Below are 19144 nucleotides of genomic sequence, written 5' to 3' on the forward strand. Positions count from 1 at the left end.
TTGATAAATACATAGATAATACTATTAGGATAGCTTTTTTACATCAATGCAACATTGCCAAGTTAAGAAATGCATTATCACAGCATGATGCAGAAAAATTGGTGTACGCCTTTTTTTAGCTCCAGATTAGACTACTGTAACTCATTACTGTCAGCAGTGTTAATTTCGTTGCCGAATAATTTGTCATAGTTTTCGTCAATTAACCTTTTCTCATGACGAATAAGAGACGATAACTAAATAAAAACTATATGAAGGGATAAAAACGATGATGAAATTAATACATTTTTGTCAACTAATAAAAATGAGATGAAAATATTGGCCAGTGATGACATCCAATCAGACCCGATTTAGTTTTGAGAAAGGTAGGGATAAGTTAAGAAGAGATCCAACCGTAACTACTTTAGCGTACACGGAGAGGTGGGACAAACCAGGTAACCGTCCAATCAGTACTGATGTATTCACATCGCACAAAACCCGGGAAGACCATACCAGCCTGTGAACTGTGGTCACTCGTGAAATTCAACTCGAAGTTAACTCGACAATATCAGCAGGGAGACAAATAAGAGGCAATATATGGCCACATTTCTACTTTGAATTTGAGAAAAACAAGACGGTGTGTAAACCATTCTAGACGATGATGTCGGGAAAAATACACCAAATAAAACGACATCTGTAGGCTATGGCATTGCTGTTTTTAGGGCTCCCAGTTTTATATAGAATGTAATATGTATTTTTCATAAACTCCATGTTTTTCAGGTAGAGCGGGCCTACTGGTCATCAATGTTTTGTTATTGTTATGCTCACTACCTAAGTTCAGGGGGGTATTCCAAGAAGCGGGTTTAACAAACTCTAAACTTAACCCTGAACTCAGAGTTGTCTTACCCCGATTTGACATACTCAGTTTTCGGTTCCAAAACGGCTGATCGGAGTTAAAGTAATCAGGGTCGCTCAACTCTGAGTAGGTTGACCCAGACAGAAGCGCATTCACGTGTAACTATAAAAGGCATTCTTAATGGAACTCAGATAAATAGGATTTATCATGGACTTAAACGCGAAAATCAGCCGAACATCGTATTTCACACCACTGTAGCTTGAAGTATTAATGACTGTGTATGCAGAATATTTAGATACTATTAAACGTAAATGTAATACTGCGGTAGCTGCTAGAGAAAGGCAGTCAGCATGTCAAAAAATTGCCAACAGAGTTAATGCGTGAGTGAAAATGATATTTTTATATTTAGCAGAAGGGTGCGATTATATTATTTTCTCCACCTTTATAATACTGTATTGAGTTTTAAAATATTTTTTATTGAACACTTACTAATTCCAGGTCTAATCCGAGTGGTGTAAAACACACATGGCATCAGATAAAAATGAAGTATAAGAATATTGTACAAAGTGGTATGGCTGTACATAACTATATCTTATTCTTAAAATACATTATAAAATATATTTATTTACAGGAAAAATGAAATAATGAAACATAACAGTGAATTTGACTGTAATGTATATTAAAAGGTTACAGGGTGGATGGTGGGGTGGGGTGGGTGGTGGTGCATGATTTAATGTGGAAAGCAGTGATTGCAGATGAAGTCTCTGACAATTCCACCATCTCTGTTGTCACCCACATGCATGTAAGGTTCCTCGTCTGTGGGCATGTCAGAGATGGTAGGCTGTCGCTCTTCCTGGATGGTTGCAATGTTGGGTAATACCACATATGCCATTATTATGTGGCTCGCCCTATCAGGGGTTACTCTGAGCCCCTTCAGGCACTGGAACCTGGCCTGGAGGATTCCTAGGGTCATTTAAATTCTTGCCCTGATTTTGCTGTGGGCCTGATTGTAGCGGGATTGTGGTCCAGGTGCAGGATCTGAATAGGGAGTCATAAGGTAGGCCTATAGGACAGGCAGGGATACCCTCTGTCTCCATGAAGGAGGCCGTTATAGTGTCCTATAATCACACTAGGGTTTGCAATGATTTAACTATTACACTGCATGTGAACAACTAGCAAAACTACCGCAGGCCTACTCTGTTCAGATTTGTTGTACAGTGTGGAATCATACACGGATCCTGGCCATCTGGCTTCAACATTTGTGATGAGGTGGGAAGCATCACATATGATCTTAATGGGGAGAACGGTCAGTTACAATAGCTACGTTATTTTTTGTTACCATTAAAGATAAGTACTTTATTCATTAAGGATTATAAAGGTTAGTACCTGTACATTAATGCTATGGATGAATTTTCATGTTCTAATGGTGCTGTAATAGGTAGCATATGTAGGTTACATCAATGCAGCCAATCACTCTAGGGAATCCTTAAAATGTAAATGGAATGTAGTTCGTTATATATTGCTTCTCCTTTGCTTAATTTCTTTATTGTTTGTGTGAATTAAAGACAAACCAATGATGCTGTGGAATTCCTCTTTGTTGTCCATAACTGGTTTAAGCCCAGGAAACACCACAAAACCGGGTCATTTTAATGCCGGACATAGTTTTCGGACAGACTGACATACAGTAGCTTTGCTGACAGATTCAGCATCTCCTACACCTACACTATAAAGAAAACTTTCTTTATAAGGTTTTCTCGCTTAACCCGCTTCTTGGAACACCCCCCTGGTCAATAAAGTTGTTTGGAAATCTGTTTTTGTGTATATTGCTCATACAAACAATAATATTCTGTAACTGGTTAATAAATGTTTCATTTTGTGCAAGTGCATATAATGATTATTACACCATTTATATTTTAGTCAACTAAATTCTAATGATAATTAGTCAACTAAAACTAGACTAAAACTAAAAACCACTCCAATGACTAAATTATGACTAAAACTAAATGACATTTAATCAAAAGACTAAGACTAAAACTAAGGGTGTACTCACACTAGGCACGGTTTGCTGGTTCCGTGCTGGGGCCCGGTTATCCCCCCTCCCCACTCCCCCGCTGGCCTGCACTCACACTGGCTTCAGCAACCCGGCCCGAGCACGCTTACGTCATCACAACGCCGCTTTATTTGGAAAAATGCGCGCTCGCACAAAACTATGGAGTTCACAATTCTCTTTTTATTGTATTTTTGGAGTCGTTTTGGGAGTGCAGAAACACGGTGCAAGCACAGAGTTATCGATAATTTAACACAACGATTGTCTGCTAAACGCTTTGCCGCTATGACTGTTTAACGTGAGCATCGCATCACTGACGTCATGTTCGAGTTCCAGCGAAATGAACCAATCACATGAGGCACCAAGCGGGCCCGGGCACGGATAGCGCTCACACTAGAAGCGAACCGTGCCCGAGTCCACATGAATCGTGCCCTGGCCCACCTCTTCAAGCGGGCCCGAGCACGGTTAACTGATCCGGGCCTGGGCACGGTTGGAGCGCTCACACTAGCCAAACGAACCGTGCTTCGGCAGGCAACCGTGCCCGGGCCCGGATCACAGAGCCTAGTGTGAGTACGCCCTAAATCAAAAATTGCTGTCAAAATTACCACTGACTGTCAGGATGCTCAAATAGGAATCTAAATAAATTTCAAATAGTTAAAAATGCCACAGCCAGAGTTCTGACTAGAACTAGAAAATTTGATCATATCAGACCAGTCCTATCAGAACCAGTCCTATTGATTAAAAAATTCTTCTATTGACTTATAAAGAAAGCACTGCACGGGCTTGCACCTGATTACCTCCAGAAACTTATTTCCTATTATGAACCCCCACGTCCACTAAGATCACAGGGTGCTGGCCTCCCTATTAGTTCCAACAATTAATAAGGTAACAGCAGGGGGAAGAGCCTTTTCTTATAAGACCCCCCAGCTTTGGAATAACCTTCCAGAATGTATTCGGGACTCTGACACAATCAGACAGTCTCAATCTTTAAGACTAGGTTGAAAACCCAGTGGGGCAGTCATGGCCTGGTGGTAGGGAACTGGTCTTGTGACCGGAGGATCGTGGGTTCGATTCCCAGATCTGAGGCCATGACTGAGGTGCCCTTGAGCAAGGCACCTAAACCCAACTGCTCCCCGGGCGCCGGGCTAGGGCTACCCACCGCTCTGGGCACGTGTGATACACAGCCCCCTAGTAATCACTAGTGTGTGTGTGTGTGTGTGTGTGTGTGTGTGTGTGTGTGTGTGTGTGTGTTCTAACTGCACAGATGGGTTAAAAGCGGAGGACAAATTTCGATTGCGGTGTAAAAATCACAGTTGACAAAAAATACGGCACAAAACCCCCTTAGATAAAGGTACAGATCCAGGGGTTCATAGGCGAAGGGTTTTATGGTAGACTGGAGCGCTGGTGCTGTCATCCTGTCAATGCACGTGATCACTCAAGTTTGTTGACGGTGTAGTGGATGGATGCCAATGTCTCAGAATGCCCCCAAGTCTATGTTACCTTCTGGTTCTGCCTTTTTAGCTAGGCTGTAATAATTTAATTTAATGCCAGAGTTGCTGCCAGAAATTTTTATAATTTCATCTGTCCCGTATGTCTTCATACAGAGCTAATTTTCCGTTTTATTTTCTCCACATGGCTGCTGCCTACTCAAGGAACACTGAGATGAGGAGAGACAGCCTTTCCAGAGATCCATCCTGGGCCGGCCACCTCCTGCCTAACCAGATATGATGGAGGATCAACCCACTGCCCTGACTAACCAGATATGATGGAGGATCAACCCACTACCCTGACTAACCAGTGTGTATGAAGGATAAACCCACTACCCTGGGCCCTCTCACTGCCCTGAATTCTCCCCTGCTATGACTAACATTACCAACCATCAAGATGTTTTGGACTGAACAGGAATTACATGTATGTATGTATGTACATGTATGTATGAAAGGTGCTATACAAATAAAGATTATTATTATTATTATTATTACATAGAAGAACTCATGTTTATAAATACACACCAAGATGGACTTTATTTATCCCTCATATATTTTCCTTTTTTCTCTCTTTTTAAATTGTTGTCATGGTGACTGGCGTTGGCCAGAGGAGGATGGTTTCCCCCCCTGAGTCTTGGTTCCTCTCAAGGTTTCTTCCTCATGCCCTTAGGGAGTTTTTCCTTGCCACTGTCACCCTTAGCTTGCTCACTGGGGGCTAGGACTGGGACACTTGTAAAGCTGCTTTGTGACAACAACTGTTGTAAAAAATGCTATAGATATCAAATTTGATTTGATTTAAAGAGCTTCAGTAATTCGGTCCCGTTTGACGTAATGAGATACAGTCTAACACAACTCTTGTTTCTAGCTTATTCTAATGTTATTCCCTTCATCTCTTGCCAGGTTATGTTTTGTATATTTGTAAATTGCTTACTTGTAAATTGGTCACCGGTCGCTTATATCATGGGTAAAGAGCTAAATGTTCTTTAAATGTAGCTAAACTAAGGCTTAAAAACACTGATAAAAATACAATTTAACACAACTTATTTTCTAAATCTAAATAGCTAGCTAGGGGATTTAATTAATAAAGTTCTTAAAATGTCGCTAGCTACATTTAAAGAGCTTTACCACTGAAATCCCATTCAACGTAATGAGAAACTCTATAACACAACTGTTGTTTATGGCTAAAAACCTACATAGTCCCTGTATAAAATAATTAATCCAGAAACTCTTCCGTTCTGTCATTTTGATTAATTTGCTTTGCATATTTGCAGCACGCTTTTCCTTTGCAGTGTAATGAGCTTTCAGAGCCACCATACTAAATGGATTATTTAAGTCTTTTAATTCTAACAAACAAGCTATCATATGGAAGTTTTTCTGTCTCAATATTAAAATGAAAATGTAATACGCATTTGCATATCATACCACTCATACAAGCTCAAAATTCAAATTCAAATGTAATAGTCCCATATACATTTGCAATGTGGTAGACGTCTATTCATATTTCATTTACACATACATTTTGATGATTTATTTGTGCCTTTATTGAAATGAAAATGTATTTCCCGATTTGAATTATCAAGTTCATGTGATCATGCAACGGTTGTGTCAAAATTGTAATTAAAATGCTATTCGCTTAATATAGCATTTTATGTATATGTATATAGCATTATGTAAATAGCATATACATAAATATATGTATATAGCATTATGTAAATACATAAATATATGTATATAGCATTATGTAAATGCAAATGCATATTACATTTTTATTCTAAAATTGAAACAGAAAAACGTCCATACTATTAAAGCAGAGACTACATAGATACAAACAAACAACTATAAACCTATAAATGAGGTTAAACTAGAGCTGTAATGAAAATAAACTATAGGTGTAATGAAAAACTAGAGATTAAGCTACCGCTGTAATGACACCAATGTTTTATTGAAAATGGGCATTGTAGATGTGCACTGTGCATTGTTTCAAACAGTATTATGACAGTAGCAATAAATTAAATAATGAAGAAAAATGAGTGCATGTATATTGAGTAAAGTGTGGTGGTGTCTGTGTGTGGGCCAAGGTCCAACCAGAGTGTTGGGAGAAGTGTTGAGAGAATTGAGAGACAGAAGTGTGGTGATTGAGTCGTTCACAAGTCTGATGGCTTGTGGGTAAAAAGTTTGTGAGCCTGGTCGTCCTGGACTTCACACTTCTATAACGTCTCCCTGATGTCAGGAGTGTGAAAAGCCTGTGTTGGGGATGTGTATTGATGTATGATGTTGAGTGCCCTCTTGATGGTCCTGATGTGGTAAATGTCCTGTAGTGAGGGGAAGTCTACGATGGACCGTGCAGTTGTGATCACTCGCTGAAGGGCATTCCTGTCCAGAACAGTGGAGATACTGTACCAGATTGTGATGGAGCTGGTAAGGACACTCTCGACCATACACCTGTAGAAGTTGCTGAGAATCTTGGCAGGCATGACAAATTTCCTTAGCCTTCTCAGAAAGTACAGTCTCTGCTGGGACTTCTTGATGATCTGTTTGTTACGTGTTGTAGGACCAGGCGAGATCATTCCTGATGTGCACTACAAGGAACTTGAAAGTCTTCACTCTCTCCACTTGTCTCATCTATGTAGAGCAATTCCTACTTCCTCCTTGGGTTATCTCACTGACGGAGATGAAGTGGCCTACAGGAGGGAGGCAAGAAGTTTTAAATACTTGGGTGTTCACATCAGTGAGGACTTTACATGGTCATTGAATACCATGCAGCTGGTCAAACCAGCAAAGGCTCAACAGTAGCTGTACATCCGGAGGAGACTGAGGAAATTTGGGATGTCTCCCAACATATTCAGCAACTTCTACAACTTCTCCTACCCATCTGCATCACTATATGATATGGCAGTGCAACTATGATGGACTGCAAATGTCTGCAAACATAGCGGCCAACTCTAGTGAGCAGACCCAGAGATTGAACCCATGGATGTTGTCTAGGCCTGCTTCCTTCCATGTGTTCTCCTCAAAGCCTTGTGCACTTCTGCTGATGACACAGTGTATGTTGCAGCCTGTGCACACACTGTGGCCTGAGCAACTCTCTATTCTTTGGTGTTGAAGACTTCAAAGTAGGTGTGCTCAGGACTTCATCAGGCAGTATGGCCTGCTCCTCTGCTGGTATTCAGTGATGTGTTGCAGTCCTTTCCACAGCCCTCAGGAGGTATGGTATCTAGCTTTAGCCTGTCTTGTCTTTTGGCTTCTAAGATCTATGCAGGTGATATCTGTCCCTTTTTTAGTCTTCAGCATTGCCAGAAGACGAAGGCAGTGGAGAGAGTCCACAGTATGGAACAAACTTGACAGTTTTCCCAGGGTTTCCTATTGGAATAGTTCTGGTGCAGCCACTAAGGTAGGCAGTTTCTCCAGAAGTATCCCCCTTTATATCAACTGAGGAGTCCTCTCTTATAGCGGCAACTCTGAACACATCCGAGTTTGTAGTTACAAAGCAGTCTTGAAGCACCATATCAGCAACTTCATTCCAAACTTTAAGAATTTTACTTGCTGGGGGATCTTGTTTGAGGACTTGTCTATAGGATGGAGGGATGGAGAGGAACACGGAGATGTTGTCTGACCGTCTGATGTGTAGCCGGGGGACTGCTCTATATGCACCATTCACGTTGCTGTAGACAAGGTCAAAGATGTTGCTCTGCCTCTTCAGAAAGCTCATGCACTGATGGTACTTTGGTGCACAGCCCATAGGTTGCAGCGGTTGAAATCACCGGCCATGGCGTACGGGTGTGCAGCCTTGTCTTTGCTAATTATGTCACACTGGAGCCGCAGTGTCGGTGCAAGGTTCTCTCACAGGCAGATAGACACAGCCAATAAAACATTTTTGCTGGTAATCCCCTGTGTAGATTCCCTTGAATGTATTTCACTAACAGCAGTTTTGGGTAATGCCTGTTAAATTTTCCATATTTATATATTTACTAAAACAAAATAATGTGTAATATACTTCAATATGTCATGTTATGGGTTATGTATGAGTGGTTATGTTTTTTGGAATAAGATGCAAAAGTAAATTAACTCTCTCTATATTGTATACAAACTTCATGATAACTGAGCATGAGTTTGACGTTACCCCATTCAGACTGCCCAGGTCTTTAAGTAGGTGTTCATCTGTGGCAGGGTTGAAGTTAATGACTGCATGTTGTTTATCCACACTGCGAGACTAGTGCCAGAGAAGGAGAGAGAAATGGAGAGACTAAGATGACCATCAGTGGCACAATACCTACCCCCACATCTAAGAGAAAGGTTGCAGCCTGCAAATCATCATACATTAGGCATTGAATAAGTATATTCATTTCAGAACTAATTTCAGAATATTCAGAACTGAAATACGTGTTCCCTTCCATTTCTTCCATCTCCCTTCCACTTGACTGCCTGCATTCCCCAATGTAAACTTGGAGAAGACATTTTTAAAGAGATCAATGTGCTTTCCATATCTTATGGTAGCTATAGACCCATACACAACTGTAAATTATAGATCTGCTCTCTGCTTCTCAATAGGAGGTGCCCTCTGGAATCTATAAAACCTCACAGAGGAAAGTCTGGCACCAGAAAACATAACCATCTCTCTTTTAGACCAAATTGGAGTTTCTGTAAAATATCTTAGCACAATACCTTTCAGTAGTGTATCCTTGCACTTCACACATTCCATGTGTCCATCACACAAACACTTTTCATTCAGAGTTACACCCATACCCATCAGCAGGAGGTCCTGCTGGGCTTCACAACATCCCCTCACCACTGGGCCATGGTGTGGCAGGCATGGGAGCTTCCTGATGGCCTAACACCAAACACTTCTGACAACACTTGGAATGAAGCCTTTCTCAAACCTGATAAATATAAGTACTTATAAGAGAAACCAGCCTACCTGTAGCATGAGCTCACAATCTTCCCTCCCAACAAAGATCATCTCTCGTGGCAGTCGGTGGCGGGTGCCAGAGCTGCTAACCAGAAACCATGATGTCACACTCATGTTTGCTCCTCTGAGAAGACACTTTGCATCCTGAGAAACAGGAGAATTGAAAAATTAAGGATAAAGTTGTGGACCCATAACTCTCAAACAATCTGACCCTAATCCAATACCAGTTCATGCAGTTACACTTCCAAAACCACCACTGGTGGACGAGACTTGCATTCTTGGACTTCATAACCAGAAGGACTTTTCCAATACATCTGGACAACGTCGTATTTTATCAGTGAGGAACCTGTAGTGGATACTCCCTTCCAATCCAAGAAGAATTCGGAGAGGATGACAAAGCCACCCAAAACCCTCAAAATCTATAAAGGTGATAAAGGAATCTCCATTTTTTTAAATGTTGGAAGAGGCTGACAGGCTTTAAAGGGGGTTAACATAATAGTTAGCTACTAAGGTGAGAAATGGCCAGGGAGGCAAGTTATATCTTGTGTTCAGCTGGGACAGTTACCCTATGTAAATGAATATGGCAAATTGCAAGGTCATAGCAAACTATTGAGCTTGTTTGTAAGATTAACTGAATTATTAATTGGCTCTTTTCAGAACTTATTAATATTAGAAAGAACGATGATTCAAAATGGTACTAACATACTAACTTTTAAATATCTGAATTAGTCATATTTCATAATGTAATTTAAGAAGATGAAATGTATGAAATTAAAAATACTGTAATCAAGGTAAAATATTTGCTGCACTCTCAAAATGCAAGATTTCTCTCCAAAAATTAGACTACAGCCAGAGGCAGAGCCTTTAAGCTATGGAACAGTCTTCCAGCTCCAATCCTAGATTCTGGCACAGTTCCAATCTTTCTTATGACTCAGCTATTTAATCAAGTCTTCAGTTAATATATTTCATATAAAGGTGTGGAGCTCAGCACCCCCCCCCCCCCCCCCCCCCCCCCCAGTCATCGAGTCTTCTAGTAATCTGAAATGTTGATGCGGTCATACAGCTATGCCATGTGTTCTCTGTCTCAACTCCGTCACGGTCAGTGTTGGGAACGTTACTTTTAAAAAGTAATTCATTATAGTTACTACTTGTTCAAAAAAGTAACTGAGTTAGTAATTGAATTACTCTGTAAGAAAAGTAACTCTACCAGGGAAAGTAACAATTTGCATTACAGTAAAGAAAAAGTTATATGCCAATGAATAAGGATTTTTTGAAAAAGCAGTTTTCACAGTCACAAGGGGGGGGGGGGGGCTGAACGCAAGTTATTGAGGGGGTGGGGGTGGCAACGTAAAATGGACACAAATCTATCGATCGCCAGAGCGAACTAGTAACTAATTGAATCATAGATGTTTTTTGATATTTATTGCAAATCAACAGACCAGTGCAGGATAAAATCCTTTAAAATCCCAAATCTTTGTAAAAAAATAATAAATTAATTTAAAAAAAGCAAATGTAAACAGTTACACTATATAATGTGCATTTACATCTATCAAATTTAATTAAATTCTCTCAACCTAAGACAACTGGTTTGTTCGCAACAGAAGTAAACTTAACAATAAAACCTCTATTCTTAACTAAATAAATCAAATACCCAGTCTGTTAGACATTCAGGAACTTCAACTATTTTCTTAAATAATCGCCACCTTGAAAATGCAAATTGTTCTTCGGCTTTTCTGCCTCTTCTCCGTTTGTGTCGTGTGTCACTGGTGTGCTTTGGCGCGCGTGTAAAAACACTGGACCTGATTGGCTACCATAATGCTGCCTTAGCCAATCGCTTACTGACTTGTTAAGTTAAACAGGTGTTACACAGAGAACTGTGACCTATCGAGATCTGTTACTCCTCACTAGCCTGGGCAGGGGTCTGCTCGGATTACTGTTAGTATATCAATATATAGTAACGCACCGCGTAATTCAGTTACCTAACGCCGTTATTTTTAACGGTGTTATTCCCAACACTGGTCACGGTAGGCCAGGACCTGGGCTCAGGGGAGATGCCCACTCCCAGACACACCCCCGCTACACCACTCCCTCAGTCTCAGTCACCGGAGTATTAAAACACCACACCTGTGCTGCTAGAACATCTTCAACTCTTCTGAGAAGACTGTCCACAAGATTTAGGAGTGTGTTTATGGGGATTTTTGACCATTCTTCCAGAAGCGTATTTGTGAGGTCACATACTGATGTTGGACGAGAAGGCCTGGCTCTCAGTCTCTGCTCTAATTCAACCCAAAGGTATTCTATCGGGTTGAGGTCAGGACTCTGTGCAGGCCAGTCAAGTTCATCCACACCAGACTCTGCCATCCATGTCTTTATGGACCTTGCTTTATGCACTGGTGCAGTCATGTTGGAAGAAGAAGGGACCAGCTCCAAACTGTTTCCACAAAGTTGGGAGCTTGGAATAATAAATTTGACTAATGACTAAGAATTGTCCAAAATGTCTTGGTATGCTGAAGCATTCAGAGTTCCTTTTACTAAGGGGCCAAGCCCAGCTCCTGAAAACAACCCCACACCATAATTCCCCCTCCACCAAACTTTACACTTGGCACAATGCAGTCAGACAAGTACTGTTCTACTGACAACCACCAAACCCAGACTCATCAGATTGCCAGATGGAGAAGTGCGATTCGTCACTCCAGAAAACGCATCTCCACTGCTCTAGAGTCCAATGACGGCATGCTTTACACCACTGCATCCGATGCTTTGCATTGCACTTGGTGATGTATGGCATGGATGCAGCTGATTAACCATGGAAACCCATTCCATGAAGCTCTTTGCACACTGTTCTTGAGCTAATCTGAAGGCCACATGAAGTTTGGATGTCTGTAGTGAAAGTGACCCTGCTCCGTCTGTTTACATGGCCTACCACTTCGTGGCTGAGTTGCTGTCATTCCCAAACATTTTCTTATTGACTGTGGAATATTTAGGACTGAGGAAACGACTGGATTTGTTGCACAGGTGGCACCCTATCACCGTTCCATGCTGGAACTCACTGAGCTCCTGAGTAGGCCTGTGTTGAAAAAATCGATTTCCGATTCAGAATCGATTCGCATATGACGATCTGATAATCGATTCGTACGTCCAAAGATCGATTTTTTTGTGAACTTTTACCCCGGCCTCGTCACTGAATTCACGCAGGCGTGCTCGGTCTAACTAACTGTAAAACAACATGGCGTCGGACAGTGCCGGTAACGACGATAGTCAAATTGGCAATCTAAAAACAGAAGGACAGTTTATCCAGTGTCAGTGACTATTTACAGTTAGTCCATGTCACTGACAGTTTACCCAGTGTTTTTACAGTTTAAAAAAGTTAAAAATGTTCTTGAAACGTTGGGCGCAAGGCGATGGACGAGACAGAATCCTTTGCACTTTCCAAATCGTTACGTTCATTACATTTACCGAAGCGCAGACAGCGCACATAAAACACGTTTACATAGAACATGTGTGACTCAAACAACGACGAGCACAGGACGCTGCGCGAACGCACATTAAGTAGACAAACCACATAAACTCCACGTGATGACGAGAGCCACAGGTGAGACGGATTATCACAAGACGCACCCGCACCCACGGAGATCCACAGACGCAGACATCGTAAAGACACGCCCAACAGGGAGGGGTCGGGGACCGTAACGTGACAGTTCTGTTCTTATATTCTCACTGTAAAGAAAAATACACGTTTACATTTTATACTTTCAGTTTATTAAGTGTGAGCACTTTTAAAATAAAAATGCATTTGGTAGCAACAGCTTTTGAGTGAATTCTTAATTATTTCAATCATAATAATAATGCACTGGTTCGTGTCCCAGTAGGAGTCCACTGTTGCAGACATAGACACCTCAGAGATGTCCTCTGTTTATTGTCCTGGATTACCTTTCTTGAAGGTAGATTTATGATTACCCTTTTCACCAGTCTTCTAGCCATCAGTAACTACCAACTACCAGTAACTATTTGCTGATTAATATCGATATAATACTAGTTTTAACATGTTGCTTCTGTACATAGTCAGGAAACAGCTCAAATACATTTTTAATAACACTAAACCCCGAATTTGATCAAATTGATTAAATCGTATTAAATCGAGATAAATCGATTCTTAATCTTCAGAATCGGAATCGGATCGATTCTTGGAATTTGAATCGATACCCAGCCCTACTCCTGAGAGTGACCCACATTCTTTCACTAATGTTTGTAAAAACAAACATTACAAACAATCCTGTAAGATGATGGCGTGAGCAGTCGCAGCGGCCACTCTGGAAACAGAACACGGTGTTTTTTTGTTTGGTCGTCGACATAAACCCGAGCTGAACTCTCAACCATGCATCAGTTCGCTACAAGAAATGACCAGTACCCACTTCTGCAACTGACAGACCCTACTAAACCTGGAAACACTAAGTAAACACGCAAGTTTGGTCGATCTGCGAGCGAGGCTGTTAGCATCAGGCCTGCTAAGGTCCACGGTGTTTCCGAAGCCTGCTTTACAGAAGAGAGCTCCTCGCAAGTGGTGCACGAGGAGCTGGAAGCGTGGAAAAAGAACCGGAGTCCACGCTAAGCTATTGGCTAACTCCAGCCGTCCTGCCATGCCGTATATTCTCCTCGCGAACGTCTGCTCCCTGGAAAACAAACTGGACTATCTCCGGATTCTGTGAACCACCCAGCGTGAGTTCAGAGACTGCTGCGTGTTCGTTTTCACGGAGACGTGGCTAACGAACTCCATTCCGGACTCCGCCATTCAGATGGATGGCTTGAACTCCTTTCGTGCCGACCACGGCGCGGAGCTGTCCAGTAAGACCAGCGGAGGGGCCTGTGTGTCTACATCAATACTGAATGGTGTAAAAACGCTACGCTGGTTTCCAGCTACTGTTCTCCGCTGGTGGAGTTTGCTGTTGTTAGAGCCAGACTGTTTTATCTGCTGAGGGAACTGAACACTGTTTACATCGTAGCGGTGTATGTAGCGCCTCGTGCAAACGCATAGGCCAATGCTGCTCTGAGTGAGATGTATAGCACTATCAGCACACTCCAGAACTCACACCATGACGGACTGTTTATTGTTGCTGGAGACTTCAACCACAGTAACCTGAAGGCTCTGCTGCCCAACTTCCACCAGCATGTGGACTTTCCAATCCAGGGGGGTTAACATGCTGGATCTTGTCTACACAAACATCCCTGGAGCATACAGAGCAGAGTCCCGCCCCCACTACGGCTACTCCGACCACATCTCTGTTATGCTCATCCCAGCATACAGACAGCTCATCAGATCTGCCAAATCGGAACAGAAGCAAGTAACAACCTGGCCTCCAGGAGCCATCTCTGCTCTTCAGGACTGTTTTGAGCGCACTGACTGGGACATGTTCAGAGAAGCTGCTACATCTGATGCCTCCATCAACCTGGAGGAGTACAGAGTGACTGGCTACATCAGCAAGTGCATTGATGATGTTACTGTCTCCAAAACCATCACAACACTCCCCAACCAGAACCCGTGGATGACTCCAGAGGTGGACCAGACAGCATACCTGGCAGAGTGCTCAGAGGATGTACAGAACAGCTCACAGATGTTCTCACAGACATTTTCAACATCTCTCTGAGCACTGCGGTCCTGTCTATGTACTTCAAGACGTCCACCATCGTTCCTGTGCTGAAGAAGTCCCAAGTGTCCTGCCTCAATGACTACTGTCCCATTTCACTTACTCCCATTATCATGAAGTGCCTTGAGAGGCTGGTCATGAGGCACATCAAAAACCAGCTCCCTCCTTCACTGGACCTACTGCAGTTTGCGTATCATCCAAACCGATCAACGAATGATGCCATCTCAACCACACTACACCTGGCTCTCACCCACCTGGACAACAAATGCTGTTCATCGACTTCAGTTCAGCATTCAACACCATCATCCCTCAGCATCTGATCAAAAAACTGAGACTGCTGGGCATGAACTCCTCCCTCTGCAACTGGGTACTGGACTTCCTGACTGAGAGATCACAATCAGTCAGGATTGGAAACCACACCTCCAGCACCACCACACTAAGCACCGGTGCCCCCCAGGGCTGTGGTAACTGAAATGTCTCCATCCCCACCAGAAATATTTGCTGCTCTTCCACAGGATCTACTAACTCTGATATGTCACAGTATGTCACTCATCTCTGACACCACTCACACTACATTGCACTGTACCAGCACTACACTGTCATGTCTGACAATTGTCTCTGATCTGTTGTATTTATTGTAGTGTTTTGTTGTGAAATTGTCTCATGCTGCACATTTTTCACATTGTACTGTTACCCTGCCGCACTTTATGTCGTTTATATTACACAGACGTAATGACAATAAAAAGCCTCTTGACTTGACTTGACATTTGCATGCCCAGGTGCTTAATGGAAGCAAGGCCATCTGTGGTCATGGAAGTGACTGGAACACCTGATTCCAATTATTTGTATGAGTGAATGAATACTTTTGACAATATAGTGCATATAATCCCTAAACTAAATATTAATAATAACACCGCACATAATGCTTCATTGTCTATACAAGGATGTTTGGTTTCAGCTATGTAGACCAATAACTTGATATGTCATTTTCAAATCTACTCTTCACTACAATTATCTTAGGGTTAGGGATATAGGGTCAAGGTTATAGACTATACTCCTTATTGATTTCATAATAATATATGAAGCAGGATCACTGCTTACTGTAGGTTTGCAATATTTCATTGCTTATTATTTATAATATATAAACCACATTGTTTAATGGCGACCAAACGGTAAAGGGCCATTTCGAAAGACACAATTACATTTTAACAATGGAAATATAACAAGCTATGCCTATATAATGATTGGAACATAATTACAACGATAATTAAGTCGGCTTATACTTTTAAAATCCTTAGATTTAAGTAGCTAACCCAAATGAATGATTGCATACGGTACAGTGGATATATTGGTTTCTAAATAAATATTCAAATATTTATAGGCGAAAAATTAACGTAAAAGGCAGTTCTGTTATGGTGCAGTGTGGTGCAGTGATTCAGCACGCAGATATCAAAGCGCAGCAGAAACACGTATTATAGTCGATGGCTACCTTAACAGTAATATTTACAAACTCGTAAATGAAAGCGTTCATCGCGGCCTATTAATACTCGAGGCGTTGCTCTCACTACAGCGAGATTCTTAGCGGATGTGATTTAATGGAGTCCAATCATGTAGCACAACTAGTCCGTTCGGAAACAGGACATCATGTTTGAATTATATTGTTAAAATGTACGACAAAATGAAGTGTTGCTTAAGATTTTAACGGAGAGTTTTTAAAGTAATACCATAATTTGAACATTGCTTATACGGCACTTGAAGTACTATCTATAACAATAGTTAATACTGCATAATGTATAACAATATGACGTTTAAAGCGAATAATATATTATCCAATATATCCAGCGATGTTAAATGCTCCAACCTACATAAACGCCCTAGCCGAGCAGAAAGTAATGACACCATTTATGTTCGCTTACCTCTCCGTCTCGAATCTCCTGATATTACGTGATATCAGACGTCTCTTTCAAAACCTGGCGTGGTCACTAGATATCCGTCCTAGTCTTCACCATCAAGGTGGCGTGTTTAGATGCTGTCATCATGGCATTTGCTTTCTGCACTGGTGTCACCGCGGAGGCACCGGCGCCGCCTCGTGCGCCTCGTGCAGGTTGATAAGACTAAAAATTTGAAACAATAGAGAGGCAGTCAAAAATAGGAAACCGCATTCACAGATATCCACTATCAACATACAACATACAGAATTCCTGATGCACCGAAACACAAATCCGCACACTAGCGTCCTATGAAGCAGTGCACGACGTCAGTCGCTATGTCTGATTTTAAACGCGAATTGGCGTCCGTTTACCCCCATCGCGCGATTTCGTTCATGCTTTTATTATATTTTTATGAATTAAAGAAATTGAACAAAAGGTTAGACGCTAATACTGCAAGGTTGTAAAGCTTATGTAACCTTTTCTTGGTTTATTCTTATGACGAATCATTAAAACGGCCTTGTCTTTTTCTTGGCCATTATTAGTTTTAATAATAATAATAATAATAATAATAATTTCCACTTATATAGCGCCTTTCAAAGTACCCAAAAACAATTATGTTTTCAGAACTGTAGAGACATTCGTTTTTATACTATAAGTACCTTGGGGATTTATTCGTTAACAATATTTGTAATTATAGGTTAACATTTGTTGTAGGCCTATTCAAAAGTAATAACTGTTGTCACATTGGTTCAAAATATCCTACCAGTTGGTTCAATTTACCCATAACATAGGGCAAAGTGAGCCACAATCCCTCTATTTTGGGAACCCCATATTTTGTTATCTACCTGTTTCAATTGGCATATGGTTTATTAGACCAGACCTGTTTTTAGCGACTTCATACGTTCAGTCAGCAAATGTGAGGGCTCAGTGTGTGCAGGCTTCTGCAACAACCTTAAATTGAATGAACATCCACATTATTTTTCACTTTCATCATCGACTGTTTATGTTTGATATAATAGCATTGAACATTTTTGCCTTAATAAAAAAACAGAATGGATGGGTGGATGGATGGATGGATGGATGGATGGGTCTTTATTGATCCCTTTGGGAGGTTTCTCTCAGGGCAGCATAATTACAGTAGGAGAAAAAGAATGGATATATACAGATTAAAGAGATTAAAAAGTTAATACTAATAATACTAAATAATAAGAAACAATAGAATATACAAGCCAACGTGTCCAGCAGAAGAAGTATTGCACATAATTATTGAATTATTGAAATATCAGTTATCCATGCTGATATTTCTAAATTCAGTAACAGTTCAATAATTATTGAATTATTGAACTGTTACTGAATTTAGAAATATCAGCATGGATAACTGAATTTTTAAATCTATATACTCCTAAATTATTATCAAAACTATATAAATTATTGTTAAAATTTGATGACTCAATCTCCCTTCCGATAGCCAAATGGGAACGAAATCTATTTATTAATCCAGATCAACATTTCTGGACCGATATATGTACAAATATCTTCAAAATAAGTAAAAGCCCCAACTTACAACTTATACAATACAAAGTCCTTCATAGAACACACTATACAGGACAAAGGATGTTCCAAATGGGCCTAGCACAATCAAACATATGCACCCACTGTACAGGCAATGTAGCCGATAACTATATGCATGCTATATGGGATTGTAGGCCTGTTAAGGAATTCTGGCAGAAGGTATGTGTAGAATTGTCCACGGGGCTTAAAAGCTGCATCCCAACTTCCCCCAGACTGTGCATCTTAGGAGACGTCAGTGAATTAGATACAGAGGCAAACATATCACACATAGTTCTCACTGCCCTATGCATCGCCAAGAAAACCATTCTTATCAATTGGAAAACGAAAAAGGACCTGCATATTACTCATTACAAAAATTTATTACTTGATCACATCTGTCTGGAGAGAATGTCTGCTTCCTCTAAAGACCAGTTGGAGGAATTTAATTCTCTTTGGTTCCCACTGATCAGTTCCATTAGCTAGTCGGGGTGGTTGGCGGGGGCTTCAGCTCCCGGAGGGCCGGTTGGTGGCTGGGGGTCGACCCCGGGGAGACTGCTCGTGCCGGCCACTTTCTGGGCGGGGGGGCCGCGGCTGCCGACCTGGGATGACATGTGCTTGCCCTGGCAGGCGGTGGTGGGGGGGGGGGGCTTGGGTGGCGCTCCCTCTGGGCTCTGGGGTGTGGGGCCGGGGTGTGGGGGGAGCAGATGCTGGCCCTCGGCGGGGTGGCTGGCCTCCCCTGTGGGGCCAG

The 19144-nt window shown here is 41.6% G+C and overlaps 1 protein-coding gene across 7 annotated transcripts in view; it reads right to left on the reverse strand.

Moving 5' to 3' along the window:
* The window catches only part of cep170bb (centrosomal protein 170Bb), a 69841-nt gene extending 52098 nt beyond the window's left edge, over positions 1 to 17743 (reverse strand). For 3 of the 7 annotated variants that reach the window (XM_077018123.1, XM_077018122.1, XM_077018121.1), the window contains exons 1-3: positions 16831 to 17192; positions 9282 to 9416; positions 8487 to 8576 (exon numbers count right to left, since the gene is read on the reverse strand). In XM_077018123.1, coding sequence (XP_076874238.1) covers positions 8487 to 8576; positions 9282 to 9386 — 195 coding nt within the window. In that variant the 5' untranslated portion in view covers positions 9387 to 9416; positions 16831 to 17192. Of the gene's footprint in view, positions 1 to 8486; positions 8577 to 9281; positions 9417 to 12890; positions 12990 to 15168; positions 15298 to 16830; positions 17208 to 17725 lie in introns of those variants that run through there. The other 4 variants (XM_077018118.1, XM_077018117.1, XM_077018120.1 and 1 more) reach the window with 4 other exon arrangements.
* Between the last annotated feature and the right edge of the window lie 1401 nt (positions 17744 to 19144).

The sequence above is a fragment of the Brachyhypopomus gauderio genome, chromosome 9 (genome assembly GCF_052324685.1).
Source record: "Brachyhypopomus gauderio isolate BG-103 chromosome 9, BGAUD_0.2, whole genome shotgun sequence".
In the NCBI taxonomy this organism is placed as follows: domain Eukaryota; kingdom Metazoa; phylum Chordata; class Actinopteri; order Gymnotiformes; family Hypopomidae; genus Brachyhypopomus; species Brachyhypopomus gauderio.